This window comes from Heterodontus francisci, chromosome 33 (assembly GCF_036365525.1).
Source record: "Heterodontus francisci isolate sHetFra1 chromosome 33, sHetFra1.hap1, whole genome shotgun sequence".
NCBI classification, from domain to species: domain Eukaryota; kingdom Metazoa; phylum Chordata; class Chondrichthyes; order Heterodontiformes; family Heterodontidae; genus Heterodontus; species Heterodontus francisci.
The window spans coordinates 46562226-46584893 of record NC_090403.1 but is presented as its reverse complement, the minus strand read 5'-3'; the positions used below and the strand labels follow the sequence as shown (position 1 = coordinate 46584893).

The 22668-nt window shown below is 43.9% G+C and overlaps 1 protein-coding gene across 2 annotated transcripts; it reads right to left on the bottom strand.

Moving 5' to 3' along the window:
- Positions 1-3517: 3517 nt before the first annotated feature.
- On the bottom strand, positions 3518-22292 carry cdc6 (cell division cycle 6 homolog (S. cerevisiae)). Of its 2 annotated transcripts, none has more exons than XM_068013004.1 (12): positions 22135-22292; positions 21694-21853; positions 19313-19600; positions 18302-18501; positions 16759-16931; positions 15606-15712; positions 13490-13629; positions 8172-8272; positions 7674-7738; positions 6457-6665; positions 5793-5933; positions 3518-4528 (listed from the first exon to the last, which is right to left on the bottom strand). In XM_068013004.1, exons 2-12 carry the CDS (start codon positions 21833-21835, stop codon positions 4439-4441), a joined length of 1656 nt encoding a protein of 551 aa, XP_067869105.1. In that variant the 5' UTR covers positions 21836-21853; positions 22135-22292; the 3' UTR covers positions 3518-4438. The 2 variants fall into 2 exon arrangements, with proteins under 2 accessions (XP_067869105.1, XP_067869104.1); XM_068013003.1 differs by having other exon boundaries at positions 22142-22292.
- Between the last annotated feature and the right edge of the window lie 376 nt (positions 22293-22668).

The window sequence follows — 22668 nt, the reverse complement described above, 5'->3', positions numbered from 1 at the left end:
GTAATAAAGTGCTTCCTCATATTCCCCCTGCATCTTTTGCCCAAAACTTGCAATCTGTGTCCCCTAGTCCTTGTATCATTTGTTACTGGGAACAGTAATTCCTTGTTTAACTTATCTCTGCCTGTCATAATCTTGTACATTCAACTAAATTTCCCCTCAATCTCCTTTGTTCTGAGAACAACCCCAGTTTTTCCAATCTAACTTAGTAACTAAAATCCCCCATCCCTGGAAGCATTCTGGTAAATCTCCTCTGCACCCTCTCACGGACCCTCACATCCTTCCTAAAATGTGGTGACCAGAACTGGATGCAATACTCCAGTTGGGGCCTAACCAGAGCTTTATAAAGGTTCAGCATAACACCCCTGCTTTTGTACTCAATGCCTCTATTTATGAAGCAGAAGATCCCATATGCTTTGCTAACCACTCTCTCAATATGCCCTGCCACCTTCAAAGATGTATGCATATGCTCTCCCTGTCCTGCACACTCTTTAGAACTGTGCCATTAAGTCTATATTGCCTCTCCCTATTCCTTCTGCCAAAATGCATCACCTCACCCTTGTCAGTATTAAATTCCACCTGCCGCCTATTTGCCCATTCTACTAGCCTATCTTTGTCCTTTTACAGGCGGTTCATGTCATCCTCACTGTTTGTCGCACTTCCAAGTTTGGTGTAATCGGCAAACTTTGAGATTCTACTCCCTATTCCAAGACCCAAGTCATTTATATATAGTAAAAAAAAGCAGTGGCCCCAGCACTGACCCTTAGGGAACACCACTGCCTGCCATCCTCCAGTCTGAAAAGCACCCATTTATTACGACTCGCTGTTTTCTGTCCTTAAGCCAATTTTTTTTATCCAATGGGACACTGCCTCTCCTATTCCATGAGCCTCAATTTTGTTGACTAGCCTTTTATGTGGTACCATTCTTTCCTGTGGGTAAATTCACTGCAGTTGCTTGTTAAAGAACTGTAGAATCTCACCCATTTCTTAGATCTATGCATTATCAGTGGCCCCTTTAGTAATGGGGCATAACATGGTTTAATGCTATTGCCTTTTAGTACATTATAACAAAGCCTCAATACCCCATTAATGATAGACTCCCCAGTTTCTCTTCCCCACCCAGATTTAATTACCCTTTCCCTTTAAATTAAAAGCAGCACCAAGAGTAGAAGGGAGGTACAAGGGGTGGACATGACAAATTGAAAGGCTTTTCATTCAGGATCAGATCCCTTGTTAATTTACATGGGTGCAAATATTGCAGGTCAGAGGCTGGGAATTCTGCGGCAAGTAACTCACCTCCTGACTCTCCAAAGCCTGTCTGCTTTCTACAAGGCACAAGTCAGGAGCGTGATGGAATGCTCTCCAATTGCCTTGACGAGTACAGCTCCAACAATACTCAAGAAGCTCGACCCCATCTGGGACAAAGCAGCGAGCTTGATCAGCATCCTACTCCCCACCTTAAACATTCACTCCCTCTATCACCACCATATTATACAAGCTGTACTGCAGCAATTCACCAAGACGCCTTCGACAGCATCTTCCAAACCTGCAATGTCTACCACCGAGAAAAAGGTTGCCTAACATAAGGCACACGGGCCAGGATCCAGCCCACAGCTGTGTCAGAGATGAGAAATTTTCCATTCTTCTTCCAGAAGACTTATCAAAAAAAAAAAAAATCAGGGTCAGGTTCACAGCTGACAGGTGCTAGCAACAGGTTTTCAGACGGCTTCTGACTTTTATTTTTTCAAAACCCTGAATCCATTCGAAGTTGGGAAACCACTTTTGCCATTGCCAGCACCTGTCAGCTGTGAAAATGACAGCATGACTTAAAAAAAAACTGGCCAACCACAAAGCTGCTGTGCTGAGCACTCCCATTCTCTGCAACTGTTGGGGGGGGGGGGGAGAATACAGAGGAGGAGAGACACACACACACACGCAGAAGAGGAACAGAGTCAGAGGGGGAGGGGAAACAGACAGCGAGGGGGAAAACAGGGCAGAGACAGAGTGTGACAGAGAGAGAAAGGGCGGGGGGGGGGGGGGGGGGGGGAGGGGGGAGAAAAAAAAGAGAGCACGAGAGCGAGATCAAGATCATTCCTGACAGATGGACATCTATCTGGAATACTCCGCATCGCTACGTGTGTGGGCAAACATAGACTACTGGTGCAAGCAAAAAAATGCCAGGTGTCTCACTAAATCACTATCCAACATAGTGATGAAAAAGTAAGTCAATAAATTAAAGTTTCTTCAAAGCAACAGCAAATGTGCATTTGTATGATTAATAATAAGAACTTAATACCTTTATCTTTCCAAAATTGTCTCACTGGCCCCCTATGTAAGACAAAAATGGCAATGTTGACCCACCCACACGAAAAAAGTGGACAACCCTGGCCTAGGACATGGGAACACCATCACCTGGAAGTTCCCCTCCAAGTTACACACCATCCTGACTTGTCACTGGGTCAAAATCCTGGAAGTCCCTTCCTAACAGCACAGTGGGTACACCCACACCACATAGATTGCAGCGATTCAAGTAGGCACCTTCTCACAGGAAGTCAGGGATGGGCAACAAATGCTGGTCTTGATATGATGCTCATATCCCACAAATGAATAAAAAAAAAATTGAAGTTTATAAAAAATACAAAATCAGATTAATGCAAAAGGGCTTACACAAGCCAGGCAAACTCATCCCCATTGCCCTCAGGTTGTAAACAAAAAAATGAAACAGGTCTCAAGCACATGGGTAGAAATGGCAGCTTTGAGCAAAACTAGTGCTAAACCAACACCAACAAACCACTAGACTGCAGGTCACCATTCATCAACTGGTCCTTCCCTGCTGGTCAATTTCTTGCATCTAATACATTAGCAATTGGTCACATGCGACTAATGGGAATCCAAATGTGGCTAATTGCATTTCTGGGTAATACAGTCATTGGGTATCTAACATCAGCAGTTATACTTGCACGTTGCGTGCTCGTGTACTTAATGGGTTTGTTGGTAAATGGAGAGACAAAAAGGGCATGAAGTGTTTTTTTTTAAAAAACTGTTGCAAGTGCTTTACTTCCTTTTAGTGAATGGCAAATATTTGCAAATAGACAGATGTGAATACAGCTTAACTATTGTGCAAGGCTTTTTCTATTCGCACATGCAACAGCACCGCCACAAGAGAGTGGCTAGTCAGCGCTTTCTATTGGACAATATCGGAGGAGCTCAGGATTGTCACTCATACCACTTCATAAATCAAGCACAGTTTGGCTGCACTCCCTCAAAAACTTCAGCAGCGGAGGAACCAACAGCCATTTCGTGATATATATTCTAAAAATTAGGCCAGAAAGCATTCGTCCAAAGAGGCATTATCAAAACGGTCATTCAGAAACATTTGCCTTTAAGGGGGCAGTGGTTGCCAGAGATCGGGGGACAGGAGGCAGCAGCAACTATGAAAGATCCACATCCCCACTGTGGGCAGGGACTCAAAAGAAAGGCACCACTACATTGAAATGTCTTTATTCTAAAAGATTCCACAATACATCGTATACAATAGATATACATTTAAACTGAAGGGCGAAATAAATATTCCCTTTAACATGACAAATCTATTTCCAAAGTCTTTAGCAAATGCATGCAACTATGCTCCTCAGTGTAATTAAGACTAAATGCTAAAACAGCAAAGGTGAAGCAGTTTCTCGTCCATTTCTTCCCCCCACCCCCTCCTACTGGAAAAAAGGGGCAGGGAGGTTGGGGGGGAAAAAGGAGAGGCAGAGAATAATCATTTCCCTCCAGTACTCAAGGATCTTAAATCAGAACTAGTGCAGGTCTCAACTCACGTTACAAATTTATCAGCTTGCAACACAAAATTAACCTCCATTTTGGCAAGGCCACTTAAAAAAGTAAAACTGCTGATAAAAAGCTTTTTTAAAAAAAAGGCAGTCCAGACACATGTGGCCCCAAGGTGATGGGGTGTAATTGAGTATTCCACGAGTAACCCATCTCAGATATGCTTCAAGAAGAAAGGAAGTTAACACAGTCACCATCATATTTAAAATACACCTCCTTCTCCGGCCTGCTATAAGCTTTTGGAAGAGCAGTAGTTTAAAATGGACTATCCTGTATTAAGTTAAAAATTCCACTTGAACTTTTCCCTCTACATTGTTGATTTCAGGCAGTTTTGCCAAGGCTGCTGATGAACCTGGCCTGTGCTCTTGTTAACCAGAATCGAACACAGATACAAAGACAAAATCAGTACTGGATATCGACACACTTCAAAAACATCACAGCCCAAGATTGGTCTTGTGCACACGAGATAAATTATGGAATGGACTCACTGCAGATCAAGTTGACAGAATATTTCAGCAACATTTGATCCTGACACATCCATTTTACAGGCAGCACCAAGGCAATGGGAATCATTAAAACCCCTTTAAAACTTTATACACTTTAAAAACACTCAAGGAAGTCCCCTTTGTAAAATGCACCCCGTCAACGCCTTGTCACAAAGAGCATGTTCAACATCCCTCTCTTCAATTTTCAGGGCAACCTGAAGAGGAAAAAGAGTAGATCAAATTAGTACACAATGCCCACTTATTAAATAGATCAGTACCACACCTCACCCTGCCAGATTTCATTTCCTGCCCACCCTACTTTAACAGGCAATGGTTACCATCTATTCTGTACATCCCGAGTGAAATAAGGCTTCAGATCTCAGGAGACCCGACATGTTAACATGCTGAGAAATTGGGACACTTGCCCTAACTCTTCAGGTCAGCGGGATACAAAAAGGATTGGTTGGTTGCTGGATCAGTCACATCACCCACTCTCCTGCTCACTGTCGCCAGACAGTTAGGCATCTAAAGTGATAGACTCAAGGTCCCAGACCTCCAGCTGCAGCAGCAACGTTAACGAAAGATGATAAAAGGCACGACCAGCACCATTGCCCTACAAGCTAAACGAGTACCATCCAGAGCAGTGGGGAGCTGTGGTTTGTGGCAGGAGCCCTGGGTTCAGGCTCATCTCCCAGACAGAGGAAAGCCAGCCAGCGTTTGAGCAAGCACAGGACCAGGTACACCACAAAAGCAGAAAAAGAGACAAACTACAGGGTCAGGAGTATCGGCGCTTGTGCTGCAATTATACGATGGCAGTGCTACAGCAGCAGTCCCAACTTCTGCAGCAGAGCTGTGAAACAAATGAGGCAGTATTAATAGGCTGTTAGCACGGAGAACCAGCTGCAGTACCACGGGTAAGGTTTTCTTAGGCTGACTGGTACGGAGGGGCTGAATGCTCAACCAGCAGCTCTACTTCTGCACCGTTTGTCTGTGCTAAACATCCTGATATCCACAGGCAAATCTCAACCATTGCAGAGCATCAGGGGTTGGATCATCCTTATAGCAGGTCTTCCATGGTTTAGTAGATGGAAAGTTAAGACACAGCAAATGATACTAGGGATCAGCAGCCTGCAAAGCCAGATCTAGAAGAAGTTTGCAGCTGCAGGCATAACTCAATGACAATACCCAAACATACATTTACATGTTGTTGTTAACATAATAAAACAACCCAAGGTGTTTCACAGGAGCGTAACCAAATAAAATTTGACAATGAGCCACAAGATATAGAACAGGTGACCAAATGCTTGGTCAAAGAAGTCTTAAAGTGGCACCTTAAAAGGGGAGAGGTTTAGGGAGTGAATTCCAGAACCCGCAGCCTGGGCAGAGGAGTGTACAAGGAGTGTCACTAATTTAACAAATTACAGATCAACGCTGGTTAAAAATCACAAATAAATTCAATTCAAGCTCGGTTACTCTTACCTTAGTGAGTCGAGCTTCTTTGGATTGCTTGAGCCACACTATTCCCCTGGATTCCAGGAGGCTGCAGAGTGACAAACATTCCGATTGGTCCACACCGATCATCTGCTGTTTTCTGCAAACTTTACTGTACGTGTCGTGAAGCTGAAACACAGAACCTCGTAAATACCCTCCTTACACACAGTGCACACCAAGTGTACTCATAAACACAAGGGTTTTAAAATAAAAAAGGCAATGACAAGCATTAGCACATCAATTGCTCAGTTATAAAACTGAAACAGACACAAAGCTCAGTCCTGCCCTGTTCCATGTCAAGTAAAGTACTGAGTATTGGCTGTGAGCTACTGTCTTTCACAATCTCAGGACATCCCAAAGTGCTGTGAAATACTTTTGACATGTAGTCACTGTTGTAATGTAGGAAATGCAGCCAATTTGCACACAGCAAGCTCCCACAAACCACAGATAACGACCAGATGAATTTTAAAAAATAAACAATCGGCCATGATAATTTCTCCTGCTCTTTTCCCACAGTGCCATGGGATCTGTTACAGCCACTAGAGTGCGCAGACAAGGCCTCGGTTTAATATCTCATCCGAAAGAAAGGTTGGGAAAAGTTCCATTGATCTACAAACTTCCATAAAAAAAGTCCAAATTTGGTTCCACTTGCCTTTCCGAGAGTGACTTCTTTCACTTTGGATTCCCTGGTTAGGAGAAGCAGTGAGCAGACCAGCAGCTTCTGCTGTAGAGGAAAGCACTCATCAGACCCAGAGCTGGATGTCATCCGGTCACCATATACTTCGGAAATGACTTGGGAAATGTGCGGCAATCCCACCTTCTTTAAGCCTGGAGACTGAGCAGCCTTCACAGGAGATTTAGCTTCAAACAGAGAAATACTCCTATGAATGGAAGCACTAAAACATGCAGATTTCAATCATTGAGCAGAAACCAACCATTTCATTAACTAACCTTAAAAGCATTAACAAAATCCATTTCAACTACATCCAGCCTTGCTTGTCTAGTAATAAAGCAAAAAAAAAGAAAATCTCTATTCTGGGGATGGGGTAGAATGGGGAAGCATCTGTACCCGACCCGAATGTGGCTGATATTAAATATTTGCCATTCATCAGTACCAGCATTTTGACATGGGTGAAATCCACAAATCCGTTTAGACTGTTTAATAGTTAATGTGGCACTTAAGTACTCCAAGGTACTAATAATAACCCATCATAAATCAGCCCCAAGGAAAACTTCTCACCTTACCCAATTAACACCCCAACCTGGAGTTATTAAAGCTTAGAAGGGCATTGCATCTTCTTCGGACCATAACCTCACCAAAAATCCAGGGAGAGGAGAGGAGAGGGTGGGAGGGAGATCAGGAATTTGAAACCGGGCCAATTTTCTGCTCTCCTTACCAAGCGGCACCAAAACAATGAATGGGAGCATCTTCACTTCTCCCTTAGCAACCAGCTAAGGCCAGAGATTAACGCCGGCACCTTCCAGTCCTGGATGGCTCCATTCTTCACAAGATAAGTTAGTGAGCCTTCTGAAGGGAGGGGTAGAATGGAAACTGTGGTTTCCTTTTCATTGGGAGTGTCCAGGTGAAAGTAAGTAGAAATTAGAGGGCACCCTTCCCCAGAACCCCTCGAGCTGATGTAAAAATGTCCACTGTAATTAGACTTTCCTGAGCCATGGTACACGAGATGAAACCTTTTAAGGAACCCCTAAAAGCACAGAATAGCCTGGAGCTGTCAGCACAAAGTGTTTAAGAGTTACTGAAGCCGCTTTAAACTACACATCTGCCAGCTTTAACTTTTGGAAACTGTCAGTAGTTCTCAAGCACAACTTCTTGCATGAGATATTGTTCTACCTCTTACATCAACTTACTTTCCATCACTGGCTTCGGTGCAGCCTGTCCTCGAATATTCGATTCCACAATCTCCACAGCACGTCTGTAAGTACATAGGTAACATGGATTAAGACCATCAACTGGTGACAACCTTCCAAAATAAAAAAAAGTGCCTTTATAAAACCCCATATAAAAAAAACAAACTTCTGAAGCCCAATTTACTTTTAATGCAAGCACCTGGCCAATTATCCACAGGATATTAATGTGTACATGGGACACCAAGACTACTTGTTTTAGAAATTCATTCTGTATCCTTGCCACCACTTACCTGGTCAGGTGAGATGGGGGGGGGGGGCGGGGGTCATCATTGACATCAATGAGTTACCAAAAGCAGCAAAGCCTCAAAGTCCCTTGCAACCAGAGCCAGGGTTTTTGATTAATTTTAATGCAAGAACCATTCTACTCTCCTCAACCATTCTGGGCTTAGGAAACAGCCCCAACTTTAGCAGGTGGATAAAGTGATCGCCATTTCCTACCTGCACACGTCCAAGGCTTTGCGAGCATCTCCAGATACGGCTGAAACCTTGCGAGCACAGAACTGAACGGCAACAGCATCCAAGACCTTCTCTCCAGGAACCTTTAAGAAAAAAAGACACTGTTACAGCTCAGTAATGTCTTCACAGAATTAAACAGGCAGATAAAACCATAAAGAGCAAGACAGGCAAGCATTGACTGATCGCAACCAATGGATTTTGCCTTTTTTTAAAAAAAAAAATTATTTTATGGGAGGTTGGTGCCACTGGCAAGGCCAGTATTTGTTGCCCATCACTAATTGCCCTTGACAACGGAGTAGCTTGCTAGGCCATTTCAGTGGGCAGTTAAGAATCAACCACATTGCTCTGGGTCTGGAGTCACATGTATACTCTGCATACTTTGGTTCTGCCTTCACAAAGGAGGACACAAATATCATACCAGAAATGTTGGGGAATACAGGGCTTAGTGAGAGGAACTGAAATAAATCAGTATTAGTAGAGAAATGGTGTTGGGGAAATTGATGGGATTGAATGTCGAAAAATCCCCAGGGCCTGATGGTCTGCATCCCAGAGTACTTAAGGAAGTGGCCCTAGAAATAGCGGATGCATTGGTTGTCATCTTCCAAGATTCTATAGACTCTGGAACAGTTCCTACAGATTGGAGGATAGCTAATGTAACCCCACTATTTAAAAAGGGAGGTAGAGAGAAAGCAGGGAATTATAGACCAGTCAGCCTGACGTCAGTAGTGGGTAAAATTCTAGAGTCCATTATCAAAGATTTTATAGCAGATCACTTGGAGAACAGTGGTAGAATCGGGCAGAGTCAGCATGAATTTACGAAAGGGAAATCATGCTTGACAAATCTACTGGAATTCTTCAAGGATGTAACTCGTAGAGTCGATGAGGGGGAGCCAGTGGATGTGGTTTCTTTGGACTTTCAGAAGGCTTTCGACAAAATCCCACATAAGAGATTAGCATGTAAAATTAAAGCGCATGGGATTGGGGGCAGTGTATTGCGATGGATAGAAAACTGGCTGGTGGACAGGAAACAAAGAGTAGGGATAAATGGGTCTTTTTCCAAATGGCAAGCAGTGACTAGTGGGGTACCGCAGGGATTGGTGCTAGGACCCCAGCTATTCACAATATATATTAATGATTTAGATGAGGGAACTAAATGTAATATCCCCAAATTTGCAGATGACACAAAACTGGGTGGGAGGGTGAGTTATGAGGAGGATGCAGAGAGGCTTCAGGGTGATTTGGACAAGTTGAGTGAGTGGGCTAATGCATGGCAGATGCAGTATAATGTGGATAAATGGGAGGTTATCCACTTTAGTAGCAAAAACAGGAAGGCAGATTATCTGAACGGCTATAAACAGAGAGGGGAATATGCAGCGAGACCTGGGTGTGCTCGTACACCAGTTGCTGAAGGTATGCCTGCAGGTGCAACAGGCGGTAAAAAAGGCAAAAGGTATGTTGGCCTTCATAGCAAGACCACACCTGGAATATAATGTGCAGTTTTAGTCTCCTTATCGAGGAAGGATGTTCTTGCTAAAGAGGGAGTGCAGCAAAGGTTTACCAGACTGATTCCTGGGATGGCGGGACTGACGTATGAGGAGAAATTGAGTCGGTTAGGATTATATTCGGCTGGAGTTCAGAAGAGTGAGGGGGGATCTCATAGAAACCTATAAAATTCTAACAGGACTTGACAGGGTAAATGCAAGAAGGATGTCCCCAATGGTGGGAGAGTCCAGAACCAGGGGTCATAGTCTAAGGATACGGGGTAAACCTTTCAGGACTGAAATGAGGAGAAATTTCTTCACCCAGAGAGTGGTGAGCCTGTGGAATTCGCTACCACAGAAAGCAGTTGAGGCCAAAACATTGTACGTTTTCAAGAAGGAGTTAGATATAGCTCTTGGGTCTAAAGGGATCAAAGGGTATGGAGCAAAAGTGGGAACAGGTTACTGAGTTGGATGGTCAGCCATGATCATAATGAATGGCGGAGTAGGCTCGAAGGGCCGAATGGCCTACTCCTGCTCCTATTTTCTATGTTTCTATGTAGGCCAGACCAAGTAACAATGACAGATTTCCTTCCCTAAAAAGGACATTAGTGAACTAGATGGGTTTTTAATGACAATCAATGATAGTAATGGTGCCATGAAAAGGAAACCTTCAATTCCAGATTTTTATTAATTAACTAAATTTAAATTCCACCAACTGCCATGGTCCCCAGGGCATTAGCTTGAACCTCTGGATTACTAGTTCAGTGACATCATCACTACACCACTGTCTTTCCCTCCCCTTGACAGCTGACTGTTTCAACAAGCACTTAGCTTTTCCCACACAGTTAAAAATGAAACAAATTGAGATGCATTGAGGGACGGTCGTCTCTGACAACTTCCTTCCCCCTCCTCAGGTAGCGGAGTCAGATAGACAGTTGCACAGCAAGTCGTTCAGAGGGTGTCACATCTGAACTTTGATTTGGTTTGACCTGTCACACACGTTCCAGCACCATCACTGGAAAGGGATCACGAATGGCAATTTTGCATTATTCCAGATCAGAAGACATTCAACATCACTCTAGTCAGTGAGTCCAGAGAACCTGGGGCATTCCTGGTTCGTATAGTTGGATTTCACATTCGGCAGCACGTGACCATTGGATCACTGGGGGAATGGTTCCTGCAGATTGAAAGGTGGCAATTGTAACTCTGCTATTTAAGAAAGGAGGGAGAGAGGGAAAACTGGGAACTATAGACCTGTTAGTCTAACATCTGTGGTAGGGAAATGCTCAAATCTATAAAGGATGTGATGACAGGACACTTAGAAAATAATGGTGGGATTGGGCAGAGTCAACATGGATTTATGAAAGGGAAATCGGGTTTAACAAACCTGTTGGAGTTTCAAAGGGATTTGGAGAGGCAAAGCAAGTGGGCAAAATTTTGGCAGATGGAATACAATGTGGAGAAATGTGAGGTCATCCACTTTAGTAGGAAAAACAGAAATACAGAGTACTTCTTAAATGGAGGGGGGCTCGGGAGTGTTGAACCTCAAAGGGACTTGGGTGCCCTTGTTCATGAGCCACTGAAAGCCAATATGGAGGTACAGAAAGCAATTAAGGCAGCAAATGGTACGTTGGCCTTTATTACGAGAGGATTTGAGTGCAGGGGTAAATATGTCTTACTGCAATTATATAGAGTCTTGTCAAGACCGCACCTGGAGTATTGTGTGCAGTTTTGGTCTCCTTACCCGAAGAAAGATATACTTGCCAAAGAGGGAATGCAACAAAGGTTCACCAAACTAATTTCCAAGAGGAATTGTCCTATGAGGAAAGATTAAATAGACTGGGCCTTTATTCTCTGGAAAACGAAACATGATCTCATTCAAACATATAAAATTCTTACAGGGCTTGATAGGGTAGATGCAGGAAGGATGTTTCCCCTGGCTGGGGAGTCCAGAACCAGGGGACACAGTCTCAGAATAAGGGGAAGGCCATTTCAGACGGAGATGAGGAGGAATTTCTTTACTCGGGTGGTGAAACTTTGGAATTCTCTACCACAAAGGGCTGTGGAGGCTCAGTCACAGAGTATGTTCAAGACTGAGACGGAGACTTCTACATATTAAAAATATCACGGGATATGGGGATAGTGCAGGAAAATAGTATTGAAGTAGAAGATTAGCCATGATCTCATTGAATGGCAGAGCGGGCTCGAAGGGCTGATTGGCCTGCTCCGATTTCTAATGTAAGCTCCAGTTTGTTACTTCATAAAGCTCAGACCTGGGGCAGTGGGTGCCAGTTTAACATTTGCAACTTCAAGCAGAAGTGTCTTCATTACTCCTTTGAAACAGAAACAGCCATCTCCAGAGTTTGTAGCTGCTTGTGTACCCTCGAGATCATGTTCTGTTTAGGATATGAACTAAATAAGGTACCCAGGGTTCAAACAGTGATGTTACTTTCCACCAAAAATATTCCACTTTGTACAATATGAATTCACACTTGATTACCAGCTGTGGGAGTGAGAGTTCACACTAGCAAAGTACCTCAATGCCCCAGCTCTCTGTGGGATCAGCACACAATGAGTTACAAGAGCTTTCTGCTGAGCACTGGATGCATTGTATTAGTGAGCCTAAGGCAAGCACATTTTCCTCATAAAAAGGGGTGATGGAGTGTGAGAAGTTCACTCACGCATGTGTTATATGTTAGTCTGGTCTCTTGTGTTTATTGTAATAAATTTATCGGAAGAGGAGTTGGAGAGGACAGTATAACCATGGTAACAAGATGGTTAGAAGAGATTCAGAGTAGCTAAGTGCATGTTTTTTTGGCTCCATACTGTTATTCTGACGTCACCTTTACGTATCTTTACTGTAGTGTCATTACGGCGCAGAAGATGGCCATTTAACCCTCTGTACAGCAATCCCGCTGGGGAATGGGACTAAGAACATAAGAAATAGGCCATTCGGCCCCATGAACCTGCTCCCCCATTCAATAAAATCATGGCTGATCTGATTGCGGCCTTAACTCCATTCCCTGCCTGTCCCCCACTTAACCCTAGACTCCCTTGTAGATCAAAAATCTGTCTAACTCAGCCTTGAATATATTAAATGACTCAGCCTCCACTGCTCTCTGGGATGAGAATTCCAAAAATTAACGACCCTTAGAAGAAGAAATTCCTTCTCATCTCCGTCTTAAAAGGGAGACACCTTATTCTGAAACTCTGCCCCTTAGTTCAAGACTCACTACGAGGGGGAACATCAGCTCAGCATCTACCCTGCCAAGCCCCTTCAGAATCTTAGATGTTTCACTAAGATCACCTGTCAGTCTTCTAAACCCCAAGGCATATAGGCCAAACCTTTCCTCATAAGACAGCCCCTTCATCCCACGAATCAGCCTAGTGAACCTTCTCTGAATTGCTTCCAATGCAATTATAGCCCTCCTTAGGCAAGGGGTCCAAGCTGTATACTATCCCCATAACCCTGCAAGTTTAATTTCCTTCAAGTGCCTATCCAATTTCTTTTCAAAATCATCGAAAGTCTCCGCTTCCACCACCCACATAGCCAACAAGTTCCAAGTCATTGCCACTATGAATTAGTGTTAGCATGCATGGAATGTAGAGAAAGAAGATAGAATTAGTACAAAAACCGCTGAATGCTGTAATTGTGAAGTATGATGGACCCGAGCACACAGACTGGACTGTGAAGTATGATGTCTCAATAAAGACCTGTGCTTGCATTGTTACAACTGCATGTGTGCATGCTCTGATATTTAAATTAACAAGACAAATTAGAAGAAGAAAGGAGTCTAACACCAGCCACTTGCTTTGTACCTGATTCAGTCTGTCCTGTACAATGGCTACAATCTGCTCCCTGGTGTAAGGAGCAAAGTTCAGGAGCTGAGGTTTACACTTGGGCCGGGCTTGAAGTCGGGGCAGGATCCGGTCGGTCAGATCCAGTGCGTTTGCAATTCCTGAGAAGAGAATTCACAATTTGGGTCAATGCAGATCAAATGGACTTTGCTCATCTTGTTCTGTTCTATGGGAATCCGATCATTAGACTTGCACATCAAGCTTAGAGTCAAATTGAAATTTGGTAACTTCATTTATTTATTCGAATCATTTGGTTTCAATATTAATCTTTTCCAACTGGACCTGAAACATTAATTCTGTTTCTCTCTCCACAAATACTGCCAGACCTGCTGAGTATTTCCAGCATTTTCTGTTTTTAATTTCAGATTTCCAGTACTTTGCTTTCTATTAGTGTAGTAAATGTTCCAGATTAATGCATTAACATTTATACGGTCAGTGCACTCCCACTGAGCAAGCTCAAGCTTACAGTTCCCCACATGATTTTTTTTTTAATAAACTTCAAGCTATCTAGTCAGGATGGATCACTAGGGACACATGCTTCTCATTTTAGCAATGAGTATTTATAGGCGCATTTTACAGCAAGTCAGTCCTGCAGATGCAAGATAGAGAGGATCAAACAAGGAACATAACTAACTTTCAGAAAAACCTAACCCTCCTCCATGTCAAACTGTAGGTCAAAACAAATGGCCTGCAATGAACACCAAAACTCACCAAATGTAACTTATAGGCATAGGGCCAGTGTGGTAGCTGTAGTTGCAAACCTACATCCTGAGTAACACAGGCAAAGGCAGTGGTACTCGCTGACTGCAGACTGAGGGAAGGAGGCCCACAGTTATTGGTGGCCCTTTAAAGACTTGCTATTCCATTCACATCCTGTCTTGGGTGAGTTATTGAACAAGGATGGACTAATTGCTGTCCCCTCGTTTCCTGAACTCCAGCAAAATGAAGTGAGGGGTTCACCTACCCTGTATGTTGCATTGAAGAATTATTTAAGAAATGATTAGTTCCCACCTGCCTTTCCATGGAGGGGTACCTAGCTTCCACATGGCAACCACCCATAGTGGCTGGGATTTTATGGCACCCCCCTGGACTGAATGACCACAAACCCCCCCCCCCACCACCAGGACCTTCCAGACTGGCCCCGGCACCGCCACTTCACTTGCATCTTCTGGGGCTCCACTGCTGGGCCTGGGTCAGAGGCCTCTGCGGTACCAGCAGTTGGCCACTACTCACAGTAGCAGTACGGATACGGCTGACCTGCCAGCCCTCTGATTGGCCAGCAGCTCTTGGAGACAAAATCCCCAACCCTGCCTGCTAAAACCTTGAATCAAAAAGACCAGAGGATTACTCTGGGCGGTGGGGGGGGGGGGGGGGTGCAGCACAAAAAGGCAGAGATGGGGTTCTCCCTGCCCTTTCACTCTGGTGCCCAGGAACACCAACTCCAGCGCAAAATCCAGCCCACTGTGTGGGCGCTGGTCAGCATGTTGTAGTTTTGCTGCGTGTTATCCACTGGGTTGGACTTTTGAGGCCATCTATAAAAAGGAACTGGACACTCCCTGGAGAGGAGAGATGGTCAATCCAGAGTACCCAGCGGCTTGCACATCCCCAATTTTAATTTCTCCACAATTGGCGGCCATGTGTTCAGCTACTTGGAGCCCCAAGCTCCGGAATTTGTTTGTCCCTCTCTCCTCCTTCAAGATGCTGCATAGAACCTAACCCTTTGACCAAGTTTTTACCCACCTGTCCCAAGATCTCCTGATGCAGCTGAGCGCCAAGTTATGTTTGACAATGCCCCTATGAAGCACCTCGAGACTCTATGTTAAAGGCCCTGTACAAGTGCATGTTATCAAGGCACAGCTCTCTAGTAGGTTCTGCCAACCAAGAATGACACTTAGGAGAACATTTTAAAACTTGGTATCAAGTAAGCAGAAAATACTGCTGAAATGACATTTAGTGGTTGATCAATTTGGGTTAAAAAAAAAAAAAAGACTGCTTGTGAAAATGGATGAAAATTTAATTCCTTAGGTCATGCCTTTGCCCATTATTTTGATATTAGGTGAACTTTAACACATCTTACCGATTAGAACTAGCCTAGAGTTGTTGAGCCATGGCCACTCAAATAGCCTGTAGAGGACATCCTGAGCCTTGCTGTCCAGTTGGTCCACCTCATCCAACATCAAAAGGCTGTGAATAAAATTCAAGCTTCCTTAGAATCAGCGGCGACCATTAAAGTTTCATTATGCCGTACACTGAAACCCACTCTTCACACCCATTTCCTTTTGACACCTACTCCATGCAAAAAAATATGCTTTTCTAGCTCCTGCTCCAACACAAAACATGTACATTAAACAATTTATTTAAAAATCCGGGAAAGTCGTACTGGTGTTTATGCTCCGCATGAGCCTCCTCCCATCCGACTAGTGTACCCTTCTATTCCTTTCTCCATCATATACTTATCTAGCTTCCCCTGAAATGTATTTATGTTACTCACCTTAACTACACCTTGTGGCAGCAAGTTACATATTCTCACCACTCTCTGGGTAAAGTTACTCCTGAATTCCCTATTGGATTTAGTGACTATCGTACCTATGCCGATAGTTTTGGGCTCCCCAAAAGTGCAAATATCTCAATGACCAACCCCCAGTTTCTACTGACAATCCATGTGTTTTCAACCCCTCCTCCTTAGTGTATATACACGACGGCTTGCTCCTAACAATAGCTTACCACTATCACAAGCATTTAATCGTAGGGTTTAACAACTAAAAACTATTCGCCCTCATTCTTGTTACAACTGTAGACATACTGGTTCCCGCTATGACACCTTGATAAAGCACCTGTGATGTCAAATAGAATCACACAGTACAGAAGGTGGCCATTTGGCCCATCGTGTCTGTTCTGGCTCTCTGAAAGAGCTACCGATTAACCCCACACTTCTGTTTGTTGCCAGATCCAATTCTCTTTGGAAAGGTACTATCGAATCTGCTTTTCAAGCAGTGCATTCCAGATCATAACTCGCTGCATATTAAAAAGAAAAAAAATCACATCTTCTCTCACCCCTGATGTTAAATCTGTGGATACCAACCCTGCAGCTAGTAGAAACCGTTTCTCCTGATCTACACTTCCAAAACCTCTCAATTAAAATCCTTCCCAAGCATTCTCTATATAGAAAATGTAAATTGCTCCTCTCCCACAAAAGTAAATCCATGGACGGTTTCAGGAAAACTACTTACGCCATGGGACCCGCGCTTGTGAGCTTTCTTTCTAGCTTCTTTGCAAAGTCCTTTCCTTCACATTTGAGTTTTCCTTTCCCAACCAGCTCGTCTGCGATGGTGCGAAAAATGGTCTGTGAGCTTCTCAGTGACATACAGTTAATGTAAATTACCGCCGCGTCACCAAGTTTGTCCTGTAATTCAAGTTCAAAATGAGTGTTGAAAATTATACAAGAATATCTCTTCCATTCCTTCCCTGCTATTCTCACCCTTTGAGATGACTGGCTTTTGTACCGTTAAACAGGTGTCACGCAATCTATTTAATCAAGGGGGCACAGGGCACGACCAGAACTAGGGATCATAAATATAAAACATTGGGGAATTTAGGAGAAACATCTTTAGCCAGAGAATGGAGCTCATTACCACAGGGGAGTAGTTGAGACAATAGCACAGATGTGTTTTTAAAAAAAAAAAGAGGAAATTCGATAAACATGAGGGTGAAAGGAATAGAAGGATGTATTAATGGAGTTAGAAGAGGGGTGGGAGAAGGCCAACTGGTATGAGCCTGTTGGGCCGAATGGCCTGTTTCTGTGCCCAAAAATAGTATTTAAAAGGGACGATGTCACAGATCACACCCTTGGACACAGGCACACATTTCAACAGGGTTCACTGGACAGCGATTAGAAGCTGACTGGCTGCTTTTTTTCTTCCTCCAAAAAGGGAGAGACAAACAATTGTATGAACTCCAATGAAATTAAATGCAATAATGATGAGAATTGACATGGGTCAACTGTTCATCAATAAGCAACAAAACTAAACTTGTTCCCAGCTCAAATACAGATATTTTTCATTTACATTGTCTCCCCTCCCGAAAACATTACCTTCTCCCAGGGTACAGTTTTGCAGGTGTAAGGCACCCTCCAGTCCTGCACACTCTTTACAAAAGCTGGGGTGTCCAATCTACAGTCCACAGACGATCAAAGCTCTCTGCACTTCTATTAATGTGCTAGTTTGTTGTTTCTATTCTGTGGGCCTTGAGATTTAGAAAGGCCTGCTCTTGACAAAAATTGGCTCAGCAATCCTGAATTACAACACCAAGATCAGTTTCAGCAGTCTGGGATATTTGCAAATTGACGACTAGCATTCATTTAAACCTTATGTATGCCCACAAGTCTCTATGGAATGCAGCTAAGCAACCTATAAAAAGGACAACGCTGCTCTACAGGATACTCGACAATTACAAGGACCTTCCGAGCAGTCATAGGGGACATACGCTGTTCCTTTAAGGTAGCCAATGCGGATGGTTGAAGGAGAGCTGGTCCCAGGGCACTTTCCAGCAGGCCATTCTGGATACTGTTTAAGAGGACTCCTGGCACATTTTAATGACTTTTCAACCCAGAGACATGGGGCCCCTAAAGGATCAAGTTGCTAAGATTGGCTAACTCAGTTTAAGTTGGGGTTCTGGGCCCTTCTAGCCTGGTTAGCTCAAACAGACTTTAACAGTTGCCAACGGAGGTATCAAAGAAGCTGAAACCAGCAATGGCCAAGTTTCAGACAGTAATACCTGTAGATTTATTATAATTCGTTTCACACATGCCGTTTTTCCTGTGCCAGGCGCTCCCGAAATGTACAGACTGCCTGGCTTCTCCCCATAGACATGATCCATTAAAAACTGAGAGATGGCTTTAGTCTCATTCTCACGTTCTAGAAGGCGTTCCGGAATGGTAGTGTTTAATGCCTGCTTGGTCTGTTGATAACACACATCTGAAACAATAAATCAAAAATAATTAATCCCTGAAATTCCACGGCTCTGTGCAGAATCACATGAATACCGTACAAGAGAAGGATGGCTAAAATGCCCAAAGACATTTTGCATGCTGCAGAGCTCCAGCTCACAACTGCAATTTGTCTCAAAGGCAATCTTGATCAGTAAGGTTTGTCATGCCCTACTAACTCGGTTACCCACTTGAAAAGTTACTGAAGTTAACAAAATTCAACCAGGTCAAAGTAGATGGAAATTGCATGGCACTTGTACGTGTATATTTCATCTAACTAATGAACTATGTATAATTCTGCAGATTTCAAGTGCAGGATTAACACTGCAGGAGGCAGGGGAAGGTAAAGGAAGGCAATGGGGCAAAGAGATAAATCAGCTTCTCCAATCACTTCTTACTGCAACTACCATTGAGAAAGGCAAGTGAGAATGCAGTAATCCCACATGGCCATACTATTCTGAAAACATCCAATCTCAGAAGTCAAGCAGAGTCAAACCTGGTTAGTACTTGATGGGAGATTGTCTGAGAATACCAGCTGTAGGACATAGTTAGTGTGCTACCCGGTAAACTTCACTACAAATCAGCAGACTGCAGGTTCAAGCCCCACTCCAGAGACTTGTGCACAAAGCCAGGCTGACACTCCAGTGCAGTACTGAGAGGGAGCACTGCACTGTTAGAGGTGCCGTCTCAGTTTGATGAACACAGTTAGCCACACGTAATCAAACAAAATAGAAGGGGGGGGGGGGGAAGTCTCTGCCTGTTTGCAAAGTGATCAATTTTACACTAAACATTGAACATACCTTGCTGTTTTAAATGCCTCACAACAGGAGCTATCAGCCCTCGTCGGAAGCTTTCCGAACAAGGAGTCTCGTCCCCCTTGCGGAGAGGACATGCTGTTCGCTTTGGTGATTTACTGGCAGAGAGTAGATCGGGTTTTCCTGGAGAACACGCTGCCGGTTTTAACGGACTCACGCCAAAGTTTAATTTTCGGCCTCGTGGGGTTAATGGAGCAATGGGCTGATTTTCCTTCTTCCGTTTGGATGGGGAGCACTGCAGAGGTTGGGGTACGTTACACAGGTTCTCAACACCTAGAAAGTTTAAAGACACATGGTTACAAAACAACATTTCTATAGACCCCATTGACCTTTCACTGTAAACCAAAACTGTCCCATCAATGACCCCACCCCAGATGGACACAATGTCCCAGGCCCGACGGAAATCCTGCCTGATGACCAGCAGCTCCTTCCCCTTCATAGAGGCTGCTCCGTCCAGCTACCTGTTCCTGGATGAAAGGTCACTGACCTGAAACGTTAACTGCTTCTCTCTCTACAGATGCTGCCAGGCCTGCTGAGTGTTTCCAGCATTTCCTGTTTATTTCAGATTTCCAGCACCTGCAGTATTTTGCTTGTGTACATGTCCCACTCAGTTTCTCACCAACACTCCCATCTCCCAGCCACCATAGTCCTGTGGCTCATACCTGAGCACCTCAACCTTGATCACCCTTTTTTCACAATCCTCATTGTCCAACACCCACTTCTCAATCTATACTGTGCAGTGTTTCTCCACCTTCACCTAAATACTTCCCTCCAGTATTGCCCCCTTCCTCCTGTGCCCAGTTATACCCTGCAAACTGAACAGTCTGGACTTTGCCTCCTTTAAAAGGTCTCATGTCACTGAAGCAATTTTTGACCATTTCTTTGTTTCTCTTACAATGCACATACCCTTCCACATCACTTCCCCACACATGCCCCATCAGCAGCAAGCCTCCAAGCTTCACCCTCCTTCAAAAAACAAAAATGACCAGGTAAAGACAGGTTTACTTCCATAAAAGGACATTAAGGAATCAGCTGGGCTTTCACGACAATCCGACAGCAGCATAGTCACTTTTACGAATACCAACTCTTTATTCCAGATGTTTAGTCACAAGCAAATAGGGCAGCAATGTTGCTCTCTCTGGTCACTGACTTGACATGGTCATCATGTCTTTTTCCCTCTCTCTCAAGTTTACATGGCTGCAGTGAAGTGGATGAAAGGGAGAGAAATGTGTCCTGTCATGTTGCGGAGTTTGATGGGCTAGGCTGGTCTTTTCTGTCCATCAATTTAGCAGGAACCAATTTAAAATAGTCAGGGGTTAGGAGAAATTAATTTGCACAGAAGACTGTTGGGGGATGAAATTTTATGCTAAGGGTGTGGCTGAGATCATTGCCTCTTTCATTTGAGAGATAACTTGTGCTATAACTTTCTACAGTTTTGTGGACTTCTCCTCCCATCATTGGTGGTGGCAGGAGGTAGGTAAAATGTAAGTCACAGCCAGAACAACATTTACAATTCACATAGGGGTGGTAGCTTACTGGTAACATTACTGAACTAGTAATCTAGAGGATCAGATTAACATTCTGAAGACACGAGTTGAAATCCCACCATGGCAGCTGGGGGGGGGAAATTAATAAATCTGGAATAAAATGCCAGCCTCAGTAATGGCTGATGACAAAAGTACCAGATTGTTGTTAAAAACCCATCTGGTTCACTAATGCCCTTACTTGGTCTGGCCTGCACGTGACTCCAAATCCACAGCAATGTGGGTGACTCTTAACTGCCTGCTGATATGGCCTAGCAAGCCCCTCAGTTCGATCAAACTGCTACACAAGAAAAAAAAAGAGCTTTGTGGGTGCACCTATACCACATGGACTGCAGTGGTTCAAGAAGGCAGCTCACCACTTTCTCAAGGACAAATAGGGATGGGTAATAAATGTTGGCCCTGCCAGCAACACCCACAATCTTTTAGAAATATTTCATAACTGCCTCATGGTAACTGGGAAAATTTCTTGGAAGCCATCAAGGCGGCCCCTTTTAGGGCATATATGGAGAACAAGAGAATTCCAGTGTTTGGATGGAGCAGGCTTGATAGGCCGAATGATCTTTACTGCTCCATGTTTATGTTGGCTAAAACACTTAAAGTCAACAGTATTGAATGGTTAGCAGTTGGAAACAAGACGCTCCGGGGTTAAATATAGGGACCAAACACAGTCTAAAAGAACTTATTGTTAAAAATAAAGTGTCTCGACTACAGATCATGTAAGGGCGCAGAGCTTTCAAAATGCAAACAGAACCAGTTGTTTTCAGATTAAAGAAAAAAAAAAACAAAAATTGAAGTGTCTAATCCTGTAAAATGCAACATTACCAAGACGTTTCCGGGGGCTGAGGGGCAGCTCTTTGGGTTTCGGCGCCTGTTCTTGCCTCCCTTCTTTAGTTACTGTGCAGTAACGATGAGATTTCTTCTTGGGGAAGTCGATGGTGGTTTGGCTGCTCCGTGTGGAAGGCATGGTGCCAGAACTGGGTTACTGCAGAGAAGGAAAAAAAAATTAAACCCAGAATGGGTGACAAGCAAAAAAAAAAATCTATAACTGGGTTACAGCAAAGAGAACAAAATTAAACCCAGAACTGGGCAAACATAGCGGCGGGGGCGCGGGGGTGGGGGGGGGGGGGGGATTTCAATCCGGAATGAAGTTACAGCAAACAGAGAATTAAAGTCAATATTTTCAAAATTAAAAATACATGAAATTTTAAAAAAATACAAATTTGATAAATGTAGCCAAAAAGGAAGCAAAAAAACTCCACACACAGCTAACCCAAGAGGAACTTTAATCTGACTTGTCGTCCTGGAACAGATCCACCGGTGCCTGGTTCACCGACAGAGGTAGAGCTCTGGATCCGGCGCTTGCTCACTTCTCCCCGGGTAGTGTAACCGAGTCTAGCCCGGTGTCGGTGCTGCCGGTCTGACTGCAACTCCCGCGAAAATCCGCAACTTCGGGTTTTGCCGCCACCTCCACCGGCGAATCTGATTGGCTCTCGCCGTCACTTTAATGTAGCGTTTCAATGCTCACTCTGGCCAGAGTTACTGATTGGTGGATTGGCTGTGGGCGGGGCGGAAACTTTTGGCGCGTAGTGTTTGGAGCTGATTTACTGTGCACTAGACATGGCACTGTAATTACAGAAACCAATGATTCAAGTGGCATTTTTTCACAATCAATGTTTTTAAGCATAACATTTTTTTAAATTTATGTTTCATTCTGAAATAAAGATTCATTTGCAGGGGGGGGCATTAGAACTGTCAATATCAGAGAAATACTGCAGACCAGGCTCTGTGGTTTGCTAT

Excerpts from the sequence above, each read along its gene's own strand:
- cdc6 (XM_068013004.1), bottom strand. The coding sequence starts at position 21,835 with ATGCCTTCCACACGGAGCAGCCAAACCACCATCGACTTCCCCAAGAAG. Across the intron at positions 16,932-18,301 it reads GAATTATAATAAATCTACAG|GACAAACTTGGTGACGCGGC; the intron begins GTATTACTGTCT and ends CTTGAATTACAG. Across the intron at positions 13,630-15,605 it reads CTCTAGGCTAGTTCTAATCG|GAATTGCAAACGCACTGGAT; the intron begins GTAAGATGTGTT and ends TTCTCTTCTCAG.